This window comes from Schistocerca americana, chromosome 2 (genome assembly GCF_021461395.2).
Source record: "Schistocerca americana isolate TAMUIC-IGC-003095 chromosome 2, iqSchAmer2.1, whole genome shotgun sequence".
Taxonomy (NCBI): domain Eukaryota; kingdom Metazoa; phylum Arthropoda; class Insecta; order Orthoptera; family Acrididae; genus Schistocerca; species Schistocerca americana.
The window spans coordinates 1,019,732,585-1,019,750,957 of NC_060120.1; the positions used below are offsets into that span (position 1 = coordinate 1,019,732,585).

The following is an 18,373-nucleotide window of genomic DNA, read 5'->3' on the forward strand; positions in this document are numbered from 1 at the left end:
CTTGAAGTCTGAGGGTTTTCGCCTGTCTCATACATTTTGCTCACCAGATGGTAGAGTTTTGTGAGGACTGGCTCTCCCAAGACCGTCAGTGGTTCCAGTGGAATGTTGTCTACTCCTGGGGCCTTGTTTCTACATCTACATCTACATCTACATCCATACTCCGCAAGCCACCTGACGGTGTGTGGCGGAGGGTACCTTGAGTACCTCTATCGGTTCTCCCTTCTATTCCAGCCTCGTATTGTTCGTGGAAAGAAGGATTGTCGGTATGCCTCTGTGTGGGCTCTAATCTCTCTGATTTTATCCTCATGGTCTCTTCGCGAGATATACGTAGGAGGGAGCAATATACTGCTTGACTCTTCGGTGAAGGTATGTTCTCGAAACTTTGACAAAAGCCCGTACCGAGCTACTGAGCGTCTCTCCTGCAGAGTCTTCCACTGGAGTTTATCTATCATCTCCGTAATGCTTTCGCGATTACTAAATGATCCTGTAACGAAGCGCGCTGCTCTCCGTTGGATCTTCTCTATATCTTCTATCAACCCTATCTGGTACGGATCCCACACTGCTGAGCAGTATTAAAGCAGTGGGCGAACAAGCGTACTGTAACCTACTTCCTTTGTTTTCGGATTGCATTTCCTTAGGATTCTTCCAATGAATCTCAGTCTGGCATCTGCTTTACCGACGATCAACATTATATGATCATTCCATTTTAAATCACTCCTAATGCGTACTCCCAGATAATTTATGGTATTAACTGCTTCCAGTTGCTGACCTGCTATTTTGTAGCTAAATGATAAAGGATCTATCTTTCTGTGTATTCGCAGCACATTACACTTGTCTACATTGAGATTCAATTGCCATTCCCTGCACCATGCGTCAATTCGCTACAGATCCTCCTGCATTTCAGTACAATTTTCCATTGTTACAACCTCTCGATACACCACAGCATCATCTGCAAAAAGCCTCAGTGAACTTCCGATGTCATCCACAAGGTCATTTATGTATATTGTGAATAGCAACGGTCCTATGACACTCCCCTGGGGCACACCTGAAATCACTCTTACTTCGGAAGACTTCTCTCCATTGAGAATGACATGCTGCGTCCTGTTATCTAGGAACTCCTCAATCCAATCACACAATTGGTCTGATAGTCCATATGCTCTTACTTTGTTCATTAAACGACTGTGGGGAACTGTATCGAACGCCTTGCGGAAGTCAAGAAACACGGGATCTACCTGTGAACCCGTGTCTATGGCCCTCTGAGTCTCGTGGATGAATAGCGCGAGCTGGGTTTCACATGACCGTCTTTTTCGAAACCCATGCTGATTCCTACAGAGTAGATTTCTAGTCTCCAGAAAAGTCATTATACTCGAACACAATACGTGTTCCAAAATTCTACAACTGATCGACGTTAGAGATATAGGTCTATAGTTCTGCACATCTGCTCGACGTCCCTTCTTGAAAACGGGGACTCAGGTCTTTCAGTGCTCTGTCAAACTCTTCACGCAGTATCGTATCTCCCATTTCATCTTCATCTACATCCTCTTCCATTTCCATAATATTGTCCTCAAGTACATCACCCTTGTACAGACCCTCTATATACTCCCTCCACCTTTCTGCTTTCCCTTCTTTGCTTAGAACTGGGTTTCCATCTGAGGCAGTATCTACCTTGGCCCTAGTAAGATAAGCCTCTACAGCCTTACATTTGTCCTCTAGCCATCCCTGCTTAGCCATTTTGCACTTCCTATTGATCTCATTTTTGAGATGTTTGTATTCCTTTTTGCCTGCTTCATTTACTGCATTTTTTTATTTTCTCCTTTTATCAATTAAATTCAATATTGCTTCTGTTACTCAAGGATTTCTACTAGCCCCCGTCTTTTAACCTACTTGATCCTCTGCTACCTTCACTACTTCATCCTTCAGAGCTACCCATTCTTCTTCTACTGTATTTCTTTCCCCCATTCCTGTCAATTGTTCCCTTATGCTCTCCCTGAAACTCTGTACAACCTCTGGTTTAGTCAGTTTATCCAGGTCCCATCTCCTTAAATTCCCACCTTTTTGTAGTTTCTTCAATTTTAATCTACAGTTCATAACCAATAGATTGTGGTCAGAGTCCACATCTGCCCCTGGAAATGTCTTACAATTTAAAATCTGGTTCCTAAATCTCTGTCTTACCATTGTATAATCTATCTGATACCTTCTAGTATCTCCAGGGTTCTTCCATGTATACAACCTTCTTTCATGATTCTTGAACCAAGTGTTAGCTATGATTAAGTTATGCTCTGTGCAAAATTCTACCAGACGGCTTCCTATTTCATTTCTTCCCCCCAATCCATATTCACCTACTATGTTTCCTTCTCTCCCTTTTCCTACTCTCGAATTCCAGTCACCCATGACAATTAAATTTTCGTCTCCCTTCACTACCCGAATAATTTCTTTTATCTCATCATACACTTCATCAATTTCTTCATCATCTGCAGAGCTAGTTGGCATATAAACTCGTAGTATTGTAGTACTTGTACTACTTGATAATGAAGACAGCGAAATTGTCTTAGTTGGATACATTTTGCCATTTGACAGCTCCAGTGTGGAACTTCTGTACGTAATAGTTCGCTTAACAACTACAAATAAATATGCACATAATAAAGTGAAAATAACTGCACTATGTAAATACAAGCTCAGTGAATTTATTTTCTCTACTCAAACGTGAAAACTGGACAGGAAATGTTGTGGAGTTATAGTCTCTCTGTAAGTTGAAAAGCGAGCAACGCTTATTGTGGGGGATGTTAGCTTTCCCAGAAGAACGCTACAGCTTACACGTAGATTCTGCCATTATGTATTTCTAGTGTTAGTATTATTAGTAATTCGTATCTGTATTCCATGTAGTGTTAACACACTTTGTGAAAAATGAACACTCCCTGGGCTTTTCTGCTTGCTGCAACGCCAGTGATATGTAAGTTGAGCTGTGGAAGGATGAGTATAATTTTGTGAAACATCCTGTAGTTGCTTTTTGTGATGATGTGGGGTAGAGAGAATATAGAATCACCTGCTTGCTCTTCAGCTTGCAGACCTATGAAGGAGGGAGGTGAATGACCATAATCCGGTGACCCACCTTGCTTCATACTTCTACCCCCCTCCCCCCCAATTCCCCTATTAGTGTGAAGCAGTCATTGAAGTGAAGCACATTTTGTTGAGCAGCATGTTCAGCAGTTGGGTGGCCCAACTGTCTCTTCGCCACAGTTTGTCGGTGGCAATTCATGCAGACATAAAGCATGTTGGTTGTCATGCCCACATGTTTCTGTTGAACACATCAGACTAGTAACTTAATGATGTAAATTTTCTTTGCATTGATCATTTGTAGGGATGAAATGTTTCAGAGGAAGCATCCTGAAATTAGCTGATGTAACTGTATCCGTTTGCTGAGAGAGTCATTCTGCGCGTTTCTTTGTATGTTAGCTCTCTGAAAAATGACTTTGTTAATGCTTCTTTTATGTAATGAATAGTGTTAATGCTTCTTTTATGTATTGAATAGTGATACGTATAGCCTAATATATAAATTGGATGAACTTCACAAGCAGCAATTTGAAAATAGATTGATTGCATAACAGAAGCAGTATACATTATGCTTCCTGTGATTACAGTATTCAGATACTGTATCAGTAATAATTTTTTTTTTTTTTTTTTTTAGCAGCACACTATGAAATTAAAGTGTGAACATCGTTGTTGCCCTGCCTTATCTGCATGAAAAGCTTATATGCTTTTTAAGAATGCTGGGTTCTGCATATAACCAGTGGAATGTGCCTGCATAGTAGTAATTGGTGCTAATTTGTTAGGTTGTTACTGACAATAACTATAATATAGATTGTACTGTAGTGTTTTCATGATGCATCCCCCCCATTTATCTTTTCTTCTCTAAAATGAGGCATTGCCCATTTCCTTCTTCATTTGTGTCACATCCCCACCTTTATCATCTTTGGCACCATCACAAATGTCTTTGCAGTGTCATCTTACTCCTTTTTCCCCACTTCATTTTATTGATTTGGAGCAATCTTCTTTTTTCTCAACTTCTTCAAGATTTTCTCATACTTTTTGTTCTGCCTCACTCTAATTACTTCATAAGACAGTTCCTGTCAACTACAGTATTATGTAAAGGATGGATTGCTACCCATCATATAGACAGTCAGTCGCAGACAGGCACAACAAAAAGATTGCTGTACATTTAAGCTTCCTTCTTCTGAAGTAGAAAACATACATACAGTCACAATTTACACACACATGAATACTGCCTCTGGCCGCTGAGGCTGCATCTGGTCTCTGTGGCCAGAGATAATGGTCTTGTGTGTTTGAGTTGTGTTTGTGTGAATTTAAGGTGTGTGTGTTTTCTGCTTTAGAAGGACATTCTTGTCTAGTGCTTAAATATATAGCAGTCTTTTTTCTTCTGCATGTCTGTGACTCAGTGTCTTCTCTGTATGGTGAGTAGCAAACTATTCTTTTCATAATATTGTCATTAGTCCATCCTGGATTTTCCACTGTTTGATTTTTTCATTATCAACTCTTGTTTTTAATATATCTGAAAATGAGTGTGTAATATTTTAAAACAGGTGTAGTGAACAATAGACATGAAACTTCCTGGCAAACTGTGTGCCAGACTGAGACTCGAACTCAGAACCTTTGCCTTTCGTAGGCAAGAGCTCAACCAACTGAGGTAACCAAGCAGTGACTCACAACCCTTCCTCACAGCTTTACTTCTGCCAGTATCTTGTCTCCTACTTTCCTGCAGAGTGGAAATCTCATTACAGAAACATCCCCCAGGCTGTGGCTAAGCCATATCACCATAACATTTCTTTCAGGGGTGCTAGTTGTGCAAGTTTTGCAGGAGAACTTGTGTGAAGTTTGGAAGTAGGAGATGAGGTACTGGCAGAAGTAAAGCTGTGATGATGAGTTGTGACTCGTGCTTGGGTAGTTCAGTTGATAGAGCACACTTGCCCATGAAAGGCAAAGTCCCCGATTTTGTGTCTTAGTCAAGCACACAGTTTTAATCTGCCAGGAAGTTTCATATCGGCACACACTCTGTTGCAGAGTGAGAATCTTATTCTGAAACAGTATACATGTTTCCTTTGTACTGATTTAATGTCACAAAAAAAAACTGGAAAATCCATGTTTGTAATCAGATTTACTTACTGTGGCACCTCATACTGAGTTAATGGTAGCCATACTCAGCTTTTTGCATGCAGATACACACTAGGGTACGTTATCAGTCAGGTGCTTGTGGCGTTCGTGATGTAGTAGGAGTTAGCTGTGGGTTAATGTTCAAATGTGTGTGAAATCTTATGGGACTTCACTGCTAAGGTTATCAGTCCCTAACACTACTTAACCTAAATTATCCTAAGGATAAACACACACACACACACACACACACACACACACACACACACACACACACACATGCCTGAGGGAGGACTCGAACCTCCGCCAGGACCAGCCGCACAGTCCTTGACTGCGGCTATTAGACAGCTCTGCTAATCCTGCATGGCTGTGGGTTAATGGCGAGTGTCTTGTATGGATATTACCTTGTAAACTTTATTTTGAATAAGTCACTGTAGAAGGCATTCCATGGTTTAGTGATTAGAGAAACCAACTGCAGTTGATACTCTTGCCAGTCCTGTCACTCTATTTCCCATCTATTCATGCCTGTTCAGCTCAGTAATGACATATCGGGAGACAGCAGTGACCTCAAGTAGACATGTGACTTACATCAAACTACCACTTTAGTTCTGATTTTCTGAGTGCTCCTCAAACTATATGACGAATCCGCGTACCGGAGAAAGTTGTTTAAAGCAACGAAAGAATCTTTTTCTTCCCACAAATGCATTATAGGGGCAGGTTCATAAAATTCCCAGGCAAAACAACACAACAGCCAATTAAGTTCCGTTCTGTGTACTCATTGAGGTAACAACTTCCTCCACCCCTAGGAGGGGACAGTTATATGTACTATGTTGTCATTCACAGTGAGCTGCTTTGCTTGGATTCTTAATTATTTTGCAGTTTGCGGGTGATAATGTATGTTTTGTCCACAACTGGTAAGTGAGAAGTAATTCTAAATGCAAGAGAAATTGTGAATGGCTTGATATCCAGATCATTGTGAATGGTGAGGCCCCATCATCAAAATTTTAGAAATGTCTCACTAATTTCTGTGCTGACACTAAGCAAGGGCTCATCCTATAAACACTCCAATGCAAATACAATGGCTTTGTGGTGTAATGCATTCATTATTTTCAAATAAGGAAAGTTAAGTCACTTCAGAGATGATACAGCCATAATCAAGTCAGGACCAAATGAGTATGCTATAAAATTGTGATAGACATGACCTGTCTGTCTTCACTTTTTTTCCAGGTGCTACAAGCTATTCATGACCTTCTGTACTCTTATCTTAAGGTTCCTTAGTTGCGACAGCCAGCAGAATTTTGAATTTAAATTGGCACGTGAATCTCACTGAGATGACAGAACTGAGATTGATGCCCTTCACTTACAACTGAAGTCGATATTCACATAGACAGTTTTCTCTCTGAAAACTGCAAAGCTTGTTATTGTAGGTCACTAGGTCACTCCTTGAACTTCTGAGGTGTCATTTATCTTTGGCAAGTTCTGCATGCTACTCTGTGAGACATTTTCGTGTGGAATCCACCAAATAATATCTTCTATGAAAGATCCTAGTTTATGAATATAATAGAAAGAAACATTCCACAGGGGAAAAATATATTAAAAAAAGATGCTCTGACTTACCAAACGAGAAAGTGCTGGTAGATACACAAAATAAAAAACACACACACAAATTTCAAGCTTTAGCAACCCATGGTTGCTTCATCAGGAAAGAGGGAAAGAGAAGGAAAGACGAAAGGATGTGGGTTTTAAGGGAGAGGGTAAGGAGTCATTCCAATCCCGGGAGCAGAAAGACTTACTGTAGGGGGAAAAAGGGACAGATATACACTTGGCACACACACACATACCCATCCGCACATATACAGACACAAGCGTCTGCTTGTGTCTGTATATGTGCGGATGCATATGTGTGTGTGTGTGTGTGTGTGTGTGTGTGTGCGAGTGTATATCTGTCCCTTTTTCCCCCCTAAGGTAAGTCTTTCCACTCCCGGGATTGGAATGACTCCTTACCCTCTCCCTTAAAACCCACATCCTTCTGTCTTTCCCTCTCCTTCCCTCTTTCCTGATGAAGCAACCGTGGGTTGCGAAAGCTTGAAATTTGTGTTTGTGTGTTTTTTATTGTGTCTATCTACCAGCACTTTCTCATTTGGTAAGTCACAGCATCTTTTTTTTAATATATAGATCCTAGTTTTTGTTATATTTTTCTGTTTTAGTTAAAGCATTAATCATTTTTTATTGAATGTTTCAGAATTCATAATTTCCAGAGGCGTTATGATGCAGCTGCTGTCACTCTGTTGTTTGATGCTACAGGTGTGGAAGATTTCAAAGGCTCAGGCTACCATCACCCAAATAAACCTCTTGACCCTCCAACTGGTATTGACTGCTACCAAATAATTTTCAGTCATCCGGCTGTAAGTTAATTGCTTTTTCTGATATGTTATTTATAATACAGTAGAACATGATTTTTGTCGTAGTGTATATTTTTCCTCGCAAATGATTCAGATCTTTGTTATCAAGAACAGCAAATGAGAACTTTTCTGTGCAGCATGGCTTTCTTACTTTCCTTATACTGACCTCGGTTTACGTAGATTGTATCATTGCTTACTGTCCTTCCTATCCTATCCTATCCTGTCTCTGTTTCCCTCTCAATTCACTTATTTTTTTGTTTAGTCTCACTTCTATATATTGCAGCTTTATTTGTCATCTTACCTTCTCTTGGGTGCTTCTCCTCCATTTACTTCTTGTTTTCCTTTCTTCCACTGTCTTGTCAAAAATTGACACAGTAAGATGGCTCCTGTGAGCAAATATTCCTTTGTAAAATTAAAACAGCAACAGACCACTGCAGTAGTAAGAATGCAGCATGTTTCAATAGTAATTTTCCATATAAAATCTTCTCATGCTTCCTGCCACATTAACTGTTTAAAATGTCACAAGCTTTCTACCAAATACTCCTGACAGCTGCAGTGTCTCCGGATATACTGAAACTGTAGCTTTGACATTAATGGTGTCCCAGCATCATCATATGTAGCATATGTTGCTTCCACTACCACCCCACCCTCAAAACATAAAATGCCCTTGACTTTGTGTCGGTCACATTATAATCATCTTTGATGATACGATGGCATTCTTTATGAATGTACCTATCTAAGGTTCTTTGGACTCGGTGTTCCATTTCTTTGCAAGTGATTGGTCAAACTACGTAGGCACTATTTTATATCTTCTTCTTCCCTTTTAACCCTCCAATGCCCAATTTCGTGATCATTTTGATGGATTGCAGTGGGTATCCTGTTACGTTAGAGATTAGATGTACTTTTCGTTCAAATTGCTCCGTAGCGAGTAGATCCTCTGCAATGTGGAATACGTAAGAAAACAAGAATACGTAACAAATATTTACAAAATAAGAACAGATATGCTAATGTGCCTTCCACAGATCCCAAATGAAATTGCCCTTTTGGATGTGGGAAAAACAACAACAACTTAAGCAAATTTATATTTAAAAGGATATAAAACTCGTCACCAAATATGGCTTCAGCAGTCACAAACCAGTTTATGGAGAAATGCAAAGATATTGCCTTATACAGAGATGTGAAAAGTTCCTGGAACATCTTGGTAGCATCAACAGCCACATCCAATTCTCTAGGAAGATAGAAAAAGATGGTACTTGCTCTTCCTCAATGTCCCTGTCCACCTTAAATGCGTGATGCATGCCTTGGTCACAGCAAGTACAGATAGCCATTGCACACTATTCTGTTCTTGCACACTCTCAACCATCATCACCCAGCACAGAAGTGCACTATGGTATAGATCATGGTACATGTGCAAGAACCAGATCACGGCATGGAAGTGCACTTTGATATAGATTAGGATACACCATGCAAGAATCAGATCAGCCACTGAAAACTTCCCATTTAGCTGATCTGCTTACACAGTGTCTTCAGGATCAGTGCTACAACAGTCACAAAATTAATTATGTTCTTGTATCATGGTTCTGACAAGGTGGCAAGGACAGCACATAATAATGCTGACCCACAAGTGCAGTGAAAGAAACACTTTATCGGTAAACACGCAAAAACACACACACATTGGTAAAAACAGTTCATAGCTGAGACGTGAAACAGGAAGTAAGATCCATTTCTGGTAGAATGAAAATTTTCCTCACTATTGTCCAACTGTATGTTCTCTGTCGGTGTGTGTTCAGTCAGTATACCAGAGGCTAGTCGAGGCTAGTGTCTATCTCGGTCAGTTGGAGGATGGTTGGTGTCTTCGTTGTAGTCGTGGGTTGAAGCCTGGTCTATGATCTTTGTGGCACTGAAGACTGCTGCTGAAGATGCAACCTATAGATCAGCTGCAGGGGACAGCTGGAGTTGAGCCTGGAGGCATGAATGATATCAGCTAATAGCTGTGAGCATCTTAAGTGATCTGATGGAGGGATTTACTTGCGGTGTCATGTGTCATGTGGACGCATGAAATGTAATGTCCTGTGGAGCCTGCTGGAGTCCGGCATGTACACAGAGTGACGAGTTCCTGTTGTCTGGTGTGTACATAGAGAGGTGTGTTGCTGTTGTAATCTACCACTCTTTGTAAGCCAGCAGTGTGTATGACCAGAATTGGGATTGTTGATTGTGTTTGGCTTTGGTGGAGGATGCCTATGGGTATGGCAACCTACCAGCCATGGATGTGTCCTTTGGTAGCACTGGCCAGGCAACTGTGTGGATACTACAGATATCGCGTAGTAAAAATAATAACGACCTCAATAAGAAGCAGTAGCAGAATTTTACATTTCTGCCATTGTATGGCTACATTGCATAAAATTAACCCCCTTCTGAAGAGAGACAACATTTAATCAGTCTTCATCTGTCCATCAAAATTCTGCAAGCTACTGAAATGAGTAAAAGGTGCAACATGTATCAAAATGTGTGAGTAGAAAATCTTACAGCAGACAAACAGTGGGAACGATGAAACAGCATCAAAAGGACCATGAGAACTGTGATCACCTGCACTATCATAAAAAATTACTATTGTTGAGCATGTTTTGGAAAACATTCACAGGATCAAATTTGATGAGCAGTATTGTGGCTTGCACTAACTGGTTTTGGTATATTGCATCTCTTCTGGCCTGTTTGCATGCCATGACAGATGAGCATTGTCCTGTTTAGAAGTGGCACGACTATTCTATTGCATGAGAAGTAACTCCTGAAGATACAGGATGTCAGTGAAGTACGATTGTGACATCAGAGTTCCATCAATTGCTACCAGCTACGACCTGAAATCATACTTGATGGCTCCCACCCGTGATGCCAGCAGTGACATCATGTCTCTCCAAAACATTGGAAGGATGGGATGTCTCCCCAGACTCCACCATACTTACAAATGACAGTCATCTGGGGTAGTACAGAATTGTAAGTCATCACTGAACAGAGTGCAGTACCATTCATCAGCAATCCATGCTTCCCAGACACTGCACCACTACAAATGTAGCTACTTGTTTGTACCGTGGTGTTAATGGCAGACTACGCGTGGGACAATAATTCCCTAGCCTGGCTACTAATCACATACCAATGGTGTGGGATACATGTTGCAGAGAGTCCATTTCTTGTTTTCAGATGGCATGCACAAATTGTAAGGGGTTGCAGTGAGCTTGGTGCACAATATGGCGATCTTCCCTTGTGGTGGCCAGACACACTCGATAGTAACTTTGACGATGAGTATGCCTGTGCGCATGCTTCCATGCATGCCAGCATCAGACCACTCACATATGAATGCCCCACAAATCTGGATAGTGCAAGATTCCACCAGGTGACCACATGAAGACCTACAGTGTGGCCTCTTTCAAGCTGTCAGGTGCTGGTTATGTTGTCTTACATGAATAGGTGGCACCTCTGTGTCCTTCACAATGATCACTCAACATTTAACATTGCTCTTACGCCTTCTGTGCCCTACCAGCCTGCTAACAGCACTAAACATGAACAAGACTAATGTGCTCTGGTAAGTGTTCTATCGGCAGAGATGATTGCAACTCTAATCTTATACATACCTGCCAATGGTGTATATGTGTACAAAGCCAGAAAATGGAAAGTACAGGTTGGAATATCAACAATTATCAAAAGGATAGATTGCTACTCACTGTGAAAATGGTACGTTGAGTTGCAGATAGGCGCAATGAAAAGACTGTTACATACTGAGCTTTGGCCCGTAGCCTTTGTCAGAAAAGAAAGGAAGACACACAGACATTCACACAAGCAGGTACACCACATGCACTCATCACCACTGTTTCTGGCTAGGCTGGAACTGTTGTGTTGAAAGGAAACAGCAGCCCAGAATGAGGTAGGAAAGGGGGAGGGAAAGCAGAGTACTGGTGGGGGAGAGAACGGTGCTGTCTGGTCGAGCCTGCAGGGGCCAGAAAGCGGCACCAGGACAGGGCTGTAAGGCACAGCATCGGGAGGCTGTGTGAGCGGAGGGTGGGGGTAGTAGAGCTGGGATAGGCTATTGGTTGCATTGGCAGAGAGCGGTGCTCAGTGAGGGTGATAGGATGTGAACTGAGAAGATGTGATAGAACAGAGGGGGTGGAAACTGTTGGGTGAAGCAGGTGGACACAGTAGGTTAAACTGAGACAAGGATAATTTCAAGTGCAAAGAATATGTTGTAAAGATAATTCCTATCTCCACAGTTCAGTAAAACTGGTGGTGGAAAGGAGGATCCAGATGGCCCAGGTTGTGAAGCAGTTGTTGATGTGACTGTGTTCACAGGTAGCCTGGCCTCTAATGGGACAGGATAAGCCTGTGACAGGACTGGAATTGGAAATGACAGGACTGGAATAGGAAATGCTGGGTAGCTAAATTGGGCAGGTCTTTCACCTGGCTCTCCTATAGGATATGATCTCTGTCACAAGGAACTGGGACTGGCACAAGGATGGATTAGGCTGTTGTGTAGGTTGGATGGATAATGGAACACCATTTCAGGAGCAGTTGGAAGGATCTTGGGTAGGATGTCCCTCATTTTGGGACATGATGACAGGTAATCAGAGCACTGACAAAGGATGTGGTTCAGTTATTCCAGCCCAGAGTGGTATTGGGTGGTGAAGGGGCACTCCTTTGTAGCTGGTTCTTGGGGTAACGGGAGGAATGGATGAATGTTGAGATATGGCATGGGAAATCTGTTTGTGGACTAGGTTTGGGTATTTGCCTGTCTGTGAAGACCTTTGTAAGGCCTTCAGAATACTGGGCAAGGGAGTTCTTGTCATTGCATATGTGCCATTCTTGGGTAGCCAGGGTGCATGGTAGGGATTTTGTGGTGTGAGGGATGGCAGTTGTCAAGATGTAGGTATAGTTGATACAGTGAGTAGCAATCCATCCTTTTCATAATTGTTGTGTCCCACGTTACATTGACATCCAACTATGTCTTCTAGATGTTTCACTTTTTTGTCAGGCAGTGTATTTTTGCTTTGATAATAGTTTGTACAAATTATTCATCTGAGAAACATTATAGAACCTTAGATATTAAAATATTCTTGACTTGAAGATAATTCACAACACAGATCATTGTCTTATGTTCTCAAATCAGGGCCAAGGTGTCCTCAAAGAGTTGAATTTCGTGTATTTATATGGAAATAGAAAATGTTGTAGAGGTGAGCTGTATCGTGATTTATACAAGGAAATACCCGTATATTATAAACAAAAGTGAGGAAATCCAACCACTCACCTGCAACTGATTGATGGCAGGTGCGCAAATGAGGGAGGGGGGGGGGGGGGGGGGGGGGAGAAAAGAAAAGAAAAGAAAGAAAAGGCAACACTCATCTGTTGCTGATTAATGTGTGACACTTGGAAATGCATCATGCTATGTTGAAGCAGCTGCAGGTGAATGACCTTTCCTTAATTTTATTTAGGGCTATTCTGTACGAAGTGGTCAAATTTCAGAAAAAGTCCCCACATCACCATCACGGATTTTGTTGAAATTTTGTGTGAACTTTAACTCATGTTCCCAATGAACATTGGTAAAGTTTTACTTTTACCAATTTAATACACACAGTGATAGAGTAATTTTTTTGACTCCATAATTCAGCTATCAACAGCACACCCACGAGTTTTTGGCAGCTGTAGACATAATATCTCCAGCAGTATTTTCTTGAAAGACACAAAATTAGGCTTCTTGCACAACTTAAGTGAAAAACAAAAAAAGGATTTTCTGAGGGATTCGTATGTGCATAATTTGAAGCAAATTCAGCCGAAAAAATACACACTCAAAAAAAATAAGGAGTTGAGCTTTTTATATCTCTGGAAGTAATTGCGGGATATATCTGAAACCTTGCTTGTAATAACTTACTAATACAAGGTCTTAGAATATAAAATCTCATCCTCCTATTGTTTTCCAGTTGAAGATGCCAAAAATGGCTATTTTTTATCCACTTTAAAAAAATTCCTTTAAACAATTTTCATTAAAAAGACCATATTCTAAACCATCTAAAAAACTATTTGGTTTTGCAATGGGAGCATATAAGGCCATAAAAAAGAACAATACGGTTGTGTGCAATGAAAATGGGCCTGTATTCTGCCAGTATTCAAGTTAAATCTGACATCTTTTACTATGTTCTGCAGCTGTTTAGTAATCTCTGTGGAAGACAATATTAAAAAGTCCTGATTACTAGAAAATGAGCTTGATTCAGAAAAACTGCAAGTAAGCAGTTTTATGCATCTCTACAGCAATCGGGTCCACAAAATTCTTTTTATAAAAAATGAGATGGTGTGAAGAATGAAGTAAAAAGAATAGTTTTCTCTTTTTGTCGCTCTAATAATCTGAGGTAATCATTTGTGAAAACTATAATTTTTTTGGGTTCTGCCTTCTCAAAATTTCTTCCCAAACTGTCTCGTCAGTGACATCGCGTGGCTCACAGTATAGTTTTCATCATAACATTCCATAGCAGGTTCATGAAACCTAAAAGAAAATTCAAGTAGGCTGAAGTAAATATAAGCTTAGGGTGCTAAAAGAGACCTCTTCTAGTTTTGGCTTTGACACTTCTATGTATCATCATCTCGGGATCTTGGAATCCTGCAGTAAAGAAATTCACTGGTGGCTGTTGCACAACTACCAGACGTGGCTCCTATGACGATGGGGATTCTGGTTTTCTCACTTCAAAAGAAACAGTCAGTGGTTAGCCACAGTGGACCAACACAAACAAGGCATTTCATGTGTACGCTGGTGTTCCACATTAACTACAAACAATGCTAACGCAAAGTACACTTTACCTTAAACCGGAAATAAACTAGCAATCAGTAACATTACACAATAGAAAAACATACTAATAATTCTCTATAACTTAAATCCATTCCAAAAAATGTAAGGAAGACTCCTGTGAACTTCACCGAAATCTACAGACTGTTCCTATGATGTGTGCTGAAGCTGTCATGGAGCAACTTTACTACCACGATCTACATTGTCTTGGTAATGCACAGTTAAATTGTGAGATTTATAACCAGTTTGATTTTGTAGCTATAGCAGTGAAAACGGACTGAAATATGTCATGATGAGTCGTGACACAAGACACCAGTTTCTTGAAACTTTTCAAGTTATTCAGACTTTCTGATTTCCTATCTTCATGACATTTGGTATTGCATTCCCCAGAGAGTACTAAACAGTTGTAGAACATAATAAAAGATGTCAGATATAACTTGAGTACCAGCGGTAAATGGGCCATTTTCAATGCACATCCACCTTGTCTCTTTTTTTTTTTTTTTAGGGCATTATATGCTCACATTACAAAACCAAATGTAGTTTTTAGGTGGTTTAGAACATGGTCTTTCTAATAAAAAAGTTTTAAAAGAGTTTACAGAAGTCTCTTTTTTGTAAAAGTGGCCAAAAATAGCCATTTTTGGCTTTTTTTGAAGTCTTCAACTTTGCTCTCAGTTTGTAAACTATTGGAAAACAGTAGAAGAAGGAAATTTTTTTATTTTTAGACCTGTTATTTCTTAGTTATCATGTGCAAGGTTTCAAATGTATCCCGCAATGATAGAAAAAGCTTCCGGCTACAGAAGTGTTGCAGTTAGCAGTATAAGCAATAGTAGCAAGCAGCCAGATGCTATCCTGAAAAATTTTACTGGTGCGCCTAAGCTGCCAGATTCACGTATGCGCAACAGACCCGGGACTAGGGGGGCGGGGGCAAACAGGGGTATCTGCCCCGGGCGACAGTTTCAGTGGGGGAAGGGGAGGGAGGCGCCAAATTCACATTATTGAGGAAATAGAACTTTTTTCACTAAGCGCCTAGCATCCAGCGCTCGTTGGTATATCGATTACTCATATGATTTTGAACGCATCCCTGTTGGTTTTTGAATATTTTTGAACAAATTTCTGAAATAATCGCAAGTTGATTTTTGAATGCGTGCATAGTGTACGTGATGTCTCTGCCAGGGGAATTCCCGTCGCATCTAGAAATAAACTTTCCTGCAGACCAAAGGGGACGGGTCTATACGAGCTGGGCGGAATAAAGCCGAACGGGTGAATGCCAATCGCCGTTTATGTGGTTCTTTGGATTTACAAATGATCAGCGTTGTTGTAACTACTAGCGAATTCCATAGATTCAGACTACCAGAGTGGAAATAAATGAATAAAAGGAATAACAGGCAACAAATATTGCGTGTTGTCTCCTCCGTGTATCCAAGAAGATGAAATTTTGACAGAAAATTTTTGGCCAGACCGCCACACTACTAAGGGCCAGTTATACAGTCCCCGGCTAGCAGTCGCCAAAGTTCTATTCTGGGAGTAGTGCGGAAAACGCGTTGTACGAACACGTAATAACGCCTAACCGGAGAATAAATGCTGGTTAACTAAACTGGTGATTGTGGCAGGGTTAGTGAAGTTAACCAGAGAAGAAGTTTTGACACTGGCAGGAATAGTTACAGAATTAGAGATGAACAGATTGTTTGTTAGAACAAGGAAGGAGAAGAAACGGGGGGACACACAAATTACGGAAGAATATGACGATTCCAAATTTATATAAAAATTTCGTACTACTACTTTTCGATCTAATGCTTCAGAAGCTAGGGAGTATGAATGAAATGTGAAACTATTTCCTAACATAAAACTTTTTGCTTGTAGTTGGCCTAATAGGAATTTGATATTGGTACTTCATGAATTATATTCCGTCTGGTCTTGGGTTCAGTTTGTATTAACAGCTTTTTTAGTATTAGACAACATTATTTCGTTTTTTGAAGTGGCAAAACGTTTGATGAAGTTTGGTGAGATAATAGATCCTTTCACAAAAAGGAAAGGACACCATGTAAAGCTGCAGCAAGGTTCGAGAGAAATTAAGGACTGCAGAAATTTGTACTGTCTTGCTTGTCACTTGTCTTTACTCGTTTTATGTATCCAATACTTAATTTTATGTCACACAAAACAGCAAGTTATTAGCCAATAGGCTGTAAAGACTGCAAATTTTCTGAAGAGTACTTGTTTTGCCGGTTACAAATAATCCCATCCCGTATTAATTGCGAGATTTTTTTTAAAGAGGGGCAGGATGTCAAATCGGCCGACTGGGAGCAGGAGAGGCACCACAGGACATTTTAATTTCCACTGTCCTGAATATAGTTTGATGACACCCATTACAAAATATTATATGTTTGAATTCCACAGAGCGAAATTCAGAGACGTGCGACAGAAAAATGCTGTGTGAAGAGGCATGGCACTGCACTTTGGCACACTTAAGACCAAATAACATGTCTTACTTTCCCTCGACCATATATGTTTCATGTATCAGACTCTTCAGAAATATGTGCGTGTGCTACAAAATGAAGATATTTTATAAAAGTCGATTTTTTAAAATTTTTGGCGTCCAACCTCAAACGCTCGAGGGAGGGGGAGCGCCACTATCTAGTATTGCCCCGGTTTGGAAATATCGTCGATCTGGACCTGATGCACAGAGCAGTCTGAGTGGTAGTGGGGAGGTGGTAGTCTCCACGTGACCCGTGTTTACGTTAAGTGATTTTGCTGTTTCCTCTTCGTTTATTGCTCTCATGTCAAATGAAAACAAAACAGGTGTCTTGGCCGGGAGCTATTAAGTGAATTAAAATACATTCACATAATTACGGAGGGCTAAAATATGTTGTTAGTTTCAGATTTTATTTTGTTTCCACCTTTTTGACAGTCAAGCGTTGAGTGCCTTGCAGAATAATGAAGTTATTTTTGTCGATTTGTCAAAGAAATTTGACTTTTGTTAATCTTTTCTGCTGAGGCAGTCAATTTATTTGAAATGAAGTGTTTAATTCCACACTATTGGCTAGTTTCAACTGTTAACTGCATTTAAAGTTCATGTTTTCATCTTCTAGCACATATGGCATTATGCCTTCATAAGGAACCAAACATTAATACAGTACTGGTACTCCAAGAAAATTTACATCTGAATCTGGACATACTTACGTGCACTTTAAGCCGAATGATGTATTTTAGTGTGGTTCACAAAATTCCGATGCTCTTGGAGTATCCTTTAATGTCTTGTTTCTTTTATGACATAATGTAAGATCTTTTAATGTTTTACACGTACGAACGTACGGGCTTCCTGCATCACTGTAGCTGCGCAAGCGCGGCGACGCCTGTTATCTGGCACTCTGACAACTGCTGAAACGAATCTAACAGGTCGCGGGAAAATATTCGGAATGGTTCTTTGAAAAGCGTTACTTTCAAAGTACGACCATTTACAATATTTTCGAGCCCGGAAGATCAGACATTTATGTCGTCGTTAAAAATTTTACTGGCACTTTGTGTGATATATCTTTAAGTGTAACATGTGAAAAAAAAAAAAAGGGTGTAAAAGTTTAGCTTCTCTTGCTGCTTATTAATCTTAGAGACCAATATTATACGTAAAAGCTATTCTTTTCTTGTAGCAACACTGTATATTCATTTAAACTATTATCTTTTCCTATTTGTGTGTTAGCGCTACTTAACAGTGATGTTGCTTTTGGCTATGCTCTGAATATCCGCTGTCATTAGCCGGCGAGATCATTTGTAATGAGCTACGACTGGCTTACAAAAGCGCATAGCAATCTCTATTTCAGTCCTTCGGAAAGTAACATGCGGTGTTTGGTGGAATTGGAATTTATACTTTCGTAATACGAAAATATGCAGTATGCCTGTTGCTGCACATCAGACATCTTTCCAAAAACATATTTTTTCCCCTGAGTTTCGTTTTCTAAAGTGCCTGGAAATTCTACTCCGGTGTATAAAACCACAACCA

At 40.3% G+C, this 18,373-nt stretch overlaps 1 protein-coding gene across 3 annotated transcripts in view; it reads left to right on the plus strand.

The window, feature by feature from the left end:
- Nucleotides 1-18,373, plus strand: part of LOC124596388 (KICSTOR subunit 2-like) — a 69,469-nt gene that overhangs the window by 43,248 nt on the left and 7,848 nt on the right. For all 3 annotated transcript variants that reach the window (XM_047135510.1, XM_047135511.1, XM_047135513.1), the window contains exon 7: nt 7,406-7,568. In XM_047135510.1, the coding sequence (XP_046991466.1) occupies nt 7,406-7,568 (163 nt within the window). The remainder of the gene's footprint in view (nt 1-7,405; nt 7,569-18,373) is intronic.